The sequence below is a fragment of the Austrofundulus limnaeus genome, unplaced genomic scaffold, assembly GCF_001266775.1.
Source record: "Austrofundulus limnaeus strain Quisiro unplaced genomic scaffold, Austrofundulus_limnaeus-1.0 Scaffold850, whole genome shotgun sequence".
Taxonomy (NCBI): Eukaryota; Metazoa; Chordata; class Actinopteri; order Cyprinodontiformes; family Rivulidae; genus Austrofundulus; species Austrofundulus limnaeus.
This window is the reverse complement of record NW_013953252.1, coordinates 63,560-73,127: the sequence shown is the minus strand read 5'-3', so window position 1 is coordinate 73,127 and position 9,568 is coordinate 63,560. Positions and strand designations below refer to the sequence as shown.

Sequence of the window (9,568 nt, the reverse complement as noted above, 5' to 3'; positions counted from 1 at the left end):
CTGATCACTCCTAACTTGTGTTCCAGTGGGTGGTGGGAGTCAAAACGCAAATATTGGTTAAGGAATTGAAGTTTTTATTTTGTTTTGTTTCTTGATTTTTATTGCTTGAAATTCATTTTGGAAAAAAGGGGCAGATATTATAAGATTTTTTTTTCTTCTTTCTGCCTCCTTTCATTTTCAGTGTGATTTATTTTTTTGTGTGTATAAAATTTTTATTTTTAAATTAAATGAATAAATTAATTAAGTAAAAAAAATCTATATTTTTTTTCTTCTAAGAAACTTGATGTACACCACTTCATGGCTGTATTTCAGAGCCTTGAGCTACCAGAGTTTAAAACTTTTGTTTTTCAGGAAAACTAAAATAAAATATAGTTTAATTTAAATTTATTCTTTGAAAGAATACATACTACCCCCACCTGTTATACCAGATCATTAAGCTAGAGACACACAAACACACACAGAGGCAATAATCAAAGTCTATTATATTCACTTGTTTAGGTCACACATTAATGAAACAGATACAGAAACGCCTGTTGAGTCATTTTCTGGTAAAAAGCAGACCTTATTAAAGGAAAAGTCTGAATTTATAAGAACTACTATTGGAAATATTAGAAAATTTCAACCGGTATCGATATCTGATAATATTATTGGTGTTATGGCACATAACTGATATTTACCGATATCACACAAACACACAAATTATTTTTAATACATATATGAACTTGTGTCTTTTTTCGATACCATAAAAAACATACCTCTGTCATGGCTGTACTTTACTTCCTGTCTGCACAGCGTCACTAACACTATCATGATCAAACAGATACCCCTCCACCAACCATCCCCCCCTCATAAAACAGAAACACAAAGATAAAAATTGGAAAATCAATATCAGACGTTAATATTTCATAATAGTTTTACTTATCGAACCAATACAATATTCTAAACAAATGAACATACTGATGTTAATGCTGATATATCGTGCATCACTAGGAAATATAGTCATAAGTAAGGCTAAAGAAAATATCTTTAGCTCTCACAATGACAGCAACACATAGCTATGTTGATGATGATGTGGTAAAGAAAATATTGCCTTTGGAACCTCCTGTTCAGAGTGAGACATCTGATAACCTGTGTCAGTGTGTGAACATGGCGTTTGATTAAGAATCATAAAGGCCAGAGTGGGACCCAGCTTGTTTTAGTTACGCTGCCATCCATCAGCTCTGTGCAGCTTTGTTGTTCCAGCATATTTGAACACAATCTGACACCTGAATTATTGCTGAGAGATAGTGAGAAGCTCAGTGGCACAGCTGTATTGTTAAAGCTCATGTGATTGTACTGTTTGTGTGTGATACAGAAGACCGAGGGGAGGGAGAGGGTCGTGTTGAGGTCAGAGGAATTCCCTCTGGTGGGAGGAATCTTCTTGCCTGGTACCATCATGTACTGACTTTTCCTTCAACTCAGCCTCTCGTTCTCCCTGCTCAGCCACCCTTCTTTGTTTCTTTGAGCCCGTCTCTCTTTCCTCTTTGAGTGAAAGGAAACATTTGAGCTCAAGTGCAGAGAGTGTGAGGTGTATAAAACCTCTAGTGGTTAGAGTCGAGGGAGATGGTTAGTAAAAGGTACTGAAATGTTTAAATGAGGCCTTTCTGACAACTCAACATGGTTTCAGTGCTGGCCTTCAGACTCTGGAAGGATTTACCAAGAATTTCCCTGACCACTCCTGTGGCAACCATTCAAACAAACATTCAGCTCGCAGCCATAACATCTGCCTCACTGACAGTTTGATCTTTTGAGCATTATGTCATTAGCCAACTCTGTGAATATGATTTGGAGAGCAAATCTTCCCACATGAGCATGATGAACATGATTAGAGGAATTGGGACACTGTCATGTCAGTTTAGTTATCTGCATCTGTCCTGCTGGAGGTCAATGAAAAAACAAAAATCAGATGTAAATCATGCTGCAATTAAAAATCTTTATTTATCTTTTTAAACAGCTTTTGCAGTGCTTTTATTTTGAAGGCAAGTAAGTGTTTACATCAGCAGCCTCCTGTGTGTGCTGCAGTAGTCTCTTCACGTGTATGGTGCGGTATGAGAGTCAAAATTGAGACTATTGTGCAACCAGTGGCTGCTACATCCTTATTTCTATTCCTAAGCCAGCTATTGATCTGATTAATGACAGGCGGTACCGCTAATTGAGCAGCTGGCCCCAATAACTGAGGACGCCGGCACTGGCAAATGAGAAGGAGACTATTCATTAGCATCGGAGAGGCTAGCGACTAGCATGGATAAACTGGAGTTAGCATTGGAGATGCTAGCAACTAGCATGGATAAGCTGGAGTTAGCATCGGAGAGGCTAGCAACTAGCATGGATAAGCTAGTGACCTACTGGACTGCCAATCCCCTCCGCTGTCCATTGGCATGGTTAGGCTGGCATTAGCATTGGAGAAGATGCCTAGGCTGCCCCCTGCCTTACCTTTATCAAGGTAAACGAAACTGTAATGTTAATCACTCCTTACCAATGACCTAGCCACCCAAAGCAATTAGATCATCATATCATGCTAATAAGTAGCTTAATATTTCTATTAAAACTGCAGTAACTGGCTGTAGGTCTACTGTAATGTTACTCAGACATAGAGTTGAGAGACAAACTGAAGTATTAAGGATGGCTGCAGCTAAAGCCACCATCAGCTACATGAAAAGCACAATAGTCCTCAATAAAAAAATTTGTTTCCTTCTAACATAATTGTCGTTACAACTTTTACTCTTCCTTTTATTTTATAAACTCCTTACAAACAATCCATACAGCTAACATCATGTTCCCTCTCTCAGTGAAAGCTCGTACCGAGCGGAGCAGCTAGTCTGTGATGCTTTCAAGACCGGAGAAAACTTATGAGTGTTAACCACACTGGATACATTATACTGCATGACTGTCAGAGGTGTGCGCTCTACAAGTGTTTCTAGTTCCAAATTTATTCAATAATTTGGTCAAACTAAGGTTTGACAACAATACTTCCTTAAAAAACAGTAATAGTTTCTTTTTTAGGCCACTGGCAGCAATCATGAATCAGTTCGACTTTCACAGTTAATCAGCTGTAGATGTCAACTAAGTGATTACTTTGAGTCTAATCCATTCAGTGATTCACGACATAATAGCAACAGATTGTATAGAGCAGGGGTGTCCAAAGTGTCGCCCGGGGACTGTTTGTGGCCCCTGAAATGATTTTGTGTGGCCCCTGATTTCAGTTCAAGAATTATGTAAATTTGTCTACACATTTGTACCCCCGGCACAGGTGTTTGATGTAGATCGAGACTTTCTAGTTTTAATTAGGGCAAATTTATCACAGACAAAGTAAAATCTTCTTCCAATAACAAATATTGGCAACAATACCAATTATTTGTCTTTAAATAACCAGACACTTAGCTTTTTCCACATCTATTTAGTGACTTTACTGAAAAGCTGATTTTGCTGCACTCCAATCTGCTTTTAATTAATTTATTAAATTTGGCTGAATACAAAGCATTTTCAACAAAAGAGTGACCTAAATCCTGATTTTATTGATCAGAATTGACTAAATCTGACTACTTTATTTGTTTAATTAAAGTATTCAGTGCTTGTTGAGCAGGTAAAAGAAAAATATTTTTGGCCCTCAAGTCCGTATGATTTCATGATTTTGGCCCATATGACAACATGTTTGGACACCCCTGGTATAGAGTTTGTGTGAATCTAAAATGTATATTATTGTCCAGGTAACCAGCTTTGATTGGACCAAAAACCAAAGGAGGCAGGATTGGCTGCCTAATAAGAGGCGCTGAGTAAAGACGACCTGTGAAAATTATGACGTGGGTTCCATTCCTTCTGAATCCCAACCAGCCACACCTGACCTGCACGAACACATCAGTTCGACTGTAAGTAGTTCTGTCAGTTTGTAAGGGTGGGCTGACATTTCTTTGAATCCTCTTTTTTGTCATTTTTGTTGGTACAGGAAGATTTTTTGTTTCTTATATTTTACTTTGTTTTTCATGAATCACACCATTTCTATAAAATCATCCCATCTCTGTGGCTGTTTGAGTTGCACACAAAGACTTGGGCTAAAATATGATCTTCTTTATTTGCCTTTGAGAAAAGAAAACTAAACTTTGTTTTAAATCCATGAAATGTGAAGCTGTGTATCTGTGAGCTGTGCAGAGGTTGTGCACTTACATGTGTGGTGAAACCTCATAGAAGTTGACCCCTCTGTATCTCTCCATGTGGTTCTTGGTGTAGATCTCCAGGTCTTTGTATGGGTTAACTGACACCAGCACTGATCCAATGTAAGTCTGAATAAAAAGGAAGATAAAAGGCAAATGATATCATTTAAGTAACAATTCTACAAAAACCACATAGCTTTATGTTTAAATGATATAAATGTCTTGCTGGAGAGAATATAGGAAGAACAAACTGTCATTAAATTGATTACTACAAACCCTCATCACTGATTTTACTCACATAGATGAGATTCTCCTTGAAGCGTTTGCGTAAATTTTCTATGAAGGCAGCTTCACTGGTGAAGTTCTCCAGCAGAACAAAATCCTGCACCCCCACCCGATCTCTGGCTGTCAGGGCCGACTCCATCATAGCCCGCACCCCGTCACTGGCTATCACCTGGGGAAAGAAGAAGGCTGTTAGCATGGGCAGCGAACAAAAGCACAGACACAAACCATGTTGGACAGCACTGGAGACATGAACTGTTAAAAATAGTGACAGAAACTAAAAACCCATGTACATGTTTGGGCTGGATTATGCAACACAAGAACTGACATCCTGGACGAGTGCAACTTGATTTGAAATCAATAAACAAAAACAGAAAACCGACTGGAACAGCAGAGATATATCAGAGGACACCCAGCACAGAATACGAACCATCTTTACTGGGAAAGATGGTAAAGACAAACAAGCAGATGAATAAATAACAGATTTTTTTAACAGGAAAAGATTATTAAAAATCAAGCCTGACTCAGCATATTTGCTGTTTTACAGCAGGTTCCTGTTCTGCAGCACATAAAACACTCAGAATTACAGCATCACAATCACATCAATATACACCATAGACACAAAGACAAACAAGCATACCAAATTTCAAGAAGGCAGCATTTGCAAAATARGATGTCTAAATATGAACACAACAGAAAATGTCCAGCAGATGGCAGACAAGATTCTTCTTAAAGGGCTGTAGTTTTGAAATGGACTTTATGTTTTGAGGAATGTCATTCCRTGCTTTAGTATAAACATAGAAGAAAGACCTCTGGCCGTAACAGTTTTTAAAAGTTGGTAATATCAGTTGTCCTTTTGTAACAGATCTAGTTGAATGACCACTTCCAGAATTTGATTTGGGCAACAATGCACAGAGAGTTCCATAATTGGCACCTTGGGAGATCTGAAAATATAAATTAATGCCACTATACAAAACATAATTCTGAAAAGTCAAGGCATCAGACAATGAAAGAACTGTACAGTGATGAGTCCAACCAGGAAGTATTTTATGAATTTTGTAGGCCCTGTTGTAGAGCCTAACTATGGGTTCTAAGATTTCATTTGTTGTAAGAGACCAAACAGGTAAACAGTACGACATGGTTGAGAGTATAATGGCATGAAGATAGATATTTGAAACAGAAGATGTCAGATTGGATCTAATTTTTGAATAAACGTATAATTTCTGTTTCAACTTAGTGGTTAAGACTTGTACATGATCATGATAAGTCAAATGAGAATCCAAAGTAATTCCAATATATTTGTAGGTAGTGACAATATCAAGGGGTTTGTTTAAAAAAGTGAGTTGATTTGTTATATTGAAATGTCTCCTGGGTGAGGAAAAATACATGCACACAGTTTTTTTAACATTAATTGACAAAAGATTATCTTGAAGCCAACCATGAAATGTCTGAAGACCTGCTTGTAACTGACTATTAATAAATTCAATATTGAAATCAGACAAAAAAAGAACAGTATCATCAGCATACATTAAAATATTTGAATACTTCAATATTTTTGGAAGGTCATTTATGAATTATAGGAAAATCAATGGGCCCAGTATGCTACCCAGCAGATGTAGCAATAAATAGTAACAAAAGTAATTCTGCTTTTTATGCCAGAGTTTAAAACTAAGATCGTCTGACGAGAAGAGAGAGTTGCAGCCATTTTGTTCAAACCCTGTAAATGATGCTCTGCATGCATCCCAGCACTTAGTTGTACTGTGAACGACTCATAGACACTTCCAGACTTCACTGAGGATCTTAATTCAATTTATCTGAAAGCTATAAGAATTTGTGTTTGCTAATGCCACTTAAGGCTGAGTCACACTACAAGATTTTAAAACAGTCAGCCAATTTTCAAAGACTGAGAGAGCCGACACGTGAGGATAAAACATCATGGATTTACCAGGTTTGGTCCTACAGTGTGTGGTGTACAGCCACACGACAAGAGACAACACACCACACATGAAATGATATTTCGTTCATGAAGATTCAGATGTCAGCTATTAAATCACGCGAGACTTCCTGAAATCTCGCAAGAATTCAGATGTCCGAGGAAAAATCTCACGTGACCTCCAGAGAGACGTGAGTTCAGAGTAAATAAACACTTGCAACAAGGGAGAAACAATGTTGATCGTTTGTGGACTATTTTTACCAGAGGAGAAACAATTCCAGGACTTTTAGCATCCAGCAGACTTTCTGCTGAGTCATGACATTTTTTTTTTTTTTTGGTCTTCTGGAATCCCCTCCGTGTTTACGTCACCTCGCTTTCTGATTGGCTACACGTCTCATTCAACAGGCTGAGAGCTCAGGTGAACACCACACACACTGTGATATCGGGCCAAAAAATCTAACATGTTGAATATCCCTGATTTTAGGTCGGAGCGGTCCCGACGTCCTTCCGAAGCAGACTAGATAAAAGCCTGGATTTTGCCTGGAACTCTCAGACTGAAGAAGTCTCTTGGAGGAGAGATGAAACGTTTCATTAGAGAAGAACCCGTCCAGAAGACCTATACAATTGTTTTTCTTTTTGATTTTTTACCTGGATTACTGAGATGCATCAGGAGACTAGATCACTCTTAACTCACCACCCACGGCAGGAATATCTGCTCAGATTATCTTTAGAGCCATCACGATAATCTGGACTTCCTTAAGATTGTCAGAAGGGCAAAAATCAGCAAGATTTTCTTGTAGTTTGACGCCGGCCTTAGCTGTGATAAGATATGTTGCCAACAGACAAACAAGGTTGATGCAAACTGTTACAGTATGTCAAAGTTTTAGGCAAAGATGTTCAATGTGTAAGGCCCTGAGTGTGTGTTGGGGATGACCCTCGCCTACGACCACTTTAAATTTTAGGGAATCATCTACAATAGTTGGGTAAAATCATATTGTGTGCAATTAATCGTCAGAAAAAATTACTTTTTGACACTTGGTGATTAATATGATTGACTGAGTGAGGATTCCCTGTTCAGTCCGCTCGATGCTCCTCTTCTCTTTCCTCTTCTAATCCCAAAAATTGATGCCCTACGTCCTCATCAAAGTCCTCACTGTGTCTCAGACTGTTTGAGCTTCTCTCCTCGCTCTGAAAAGGTTCTGACTGCGGCTCGGTCCACAGTGCAGGCCTGCAGCTCCGCCTCACCGGCTACAGCTTCACATGTAAATAAATCAGCTCACTGATTTGACTCAAAGACAAAACTGACTAAACTCAGTGCTTAACACACTACACCATAACCATAAAGTCCAAACACATCGCTAAATCTGTCTCTTAAATCTAATCCTGCTGTGTCTCTATCGCCGCTGAACTTCATTCAATTTTCGCATCTTTTAACTTTCTTTATTCTGCAGATTATTTTTGTGCTTAAGAAATCATTTCAGACGTCCTTTAGAACAGAACTAAAGTTTGTTATGTTAGTTCGGCAGGGTCGGGGAAAGACTGGAGGATGTTTTTTTCCATGAATCTGTCCTTCTTTCACTGCCTCCTGTTGCAACACTCCACATATGACAAACTTGTTTTTAAAGGGCAGTAAATTATTTACCTTAGCTCCAGTTTTATTTTGCCTGACAAAATAATCTAAAAACTGGTGTATAGATTTAAGTCCGTACTTTTGACACAAATTGGAACAGATCTTTATGGAGAACATATCTTTCCCATTAGAGTGATTTAAATTGGTCATGTAACTAGGACATGTAGACTCTCAGGGACTACAAGGGGTTAATCATAATATTAATCGTTATCAGCTAAATACCACAAATAATCATGATTTTTTTTGCCTTTATTGCCCAAACCTAATCTACAAACCTGACTGAGGTCGATCCAGTTCGGTGTTTGCTAAGGTTGCTGAGCTGTGGCAGTTATCTTAAAGGCGTTGACTCCAAAGGTGAACTAGCCATAGATGTTCAGACAACACTTCCTTCTGAGAGTTTAAAAAATCAGTCCATTGGATCGTAAGATATTCTCCTAATACTGCAGAAAAATGGACACAGATAAGCAACCATCATCACCTTAATGAGTGGCTGATAAACACCTTCCTTGTTTTTAGACCACTGAAGTTTAAAACATGAGTTCAGCACTTGTAACTAGTTTGTATTGTTTTACAGACAACTGTAAAACTATAAGATTTAGTTTACAAGAAAATAAAACAGAAAAAGGAAATGTCTTGAAACAACACATAAAGTCTAATTGTTTTATTGTTTTCATGTCCTCTTCTTTTCAGCTAAAGGACAGAAACGTGAAGCGTAAAAGTCATCGTTCTCTTTTGCTCAAACGGCAAACGTTTTCTTCCTGCAAGGTTTTAGTTGCACTTTTTTACAGAAGCACCCTCTCAGAACTCTAGTGACCTCAAAAAACTGAGATCAAGCCAAGCCCAGATGTTTCTGGCGAAGAAAATGCTTCAACACAAATCCTAAAAAAAAGGCCCGCCTATTTTCACATGTTCAAAAATACACAAGACAAATTTAGCATTAGACACATGAAGCCAAACTGCAACACTTACATGTTTAAGCTCTTCAAGGTGTTTGCTCAGGAAGCCATGTTCTAAAATAGAGGCTTGAGTTTTGCGCATAAGACTGCAAATATTATCAACGTCCATGCTGAAGATGCACCAGGTGGCACAGGACTAAAACAAGTCTAACTTCTGCTGCAGAGTGGAGGAGGTTTAAGACAGGATAAGGATGGAGCAGGACAGAAGAGACATGCACCGGTACATCAGGTGGTGTTGTTGTGTTAGGCAGAGTTGTGTCCCTCAGGAGACCCCAACGAGGACATACTGTAGATTAATCAAGATATAAGGAGACTTTTGGGAGGAGAGAATGTATTAATTAGAGTTGAGTGAGACAAAAGGGAAAACTACGAGAGAGAAAAATAATAAATAGAGTGGATATGATGGATGCTGGTTCTGACAGCTGAATCACTGTTTAAACTCCAGCGGAGAGTTTACAGAACTCCCTGAAATTCCACACAGCAGCCCTGTCAGCTCCACCCAGCCCATTAATTCACTGCAGCGACAGGCTGTACAGTGCAGAGAACACACACACACACACACACACACACACACACACAC

General features: G+C 38.5%; 1 protein-coding gene across 1 annotated transcript in view; it reads right to left on the bottom strand.

Moving 5' to 3' along the window:
- Nucleotides 1-9,568, bottom strand: part of LOC106532914 (unconventional myosin-Ic) — a gene marked incomplete in the record, with an annotated part of 69,009 nt that overhangs the window by 48,578 nt on the left and 10,863 nt on the right. Inside the window, 2 exon segments of the mRNA XM_014029081.1 lie at nt 4,201-4,316; nt 4,486-4,641. Of these exon segments, the coding sequence (XP_013884535.1) occupies nt 4,201-4,316; nt 4,486-4,641 (272 nt within the window).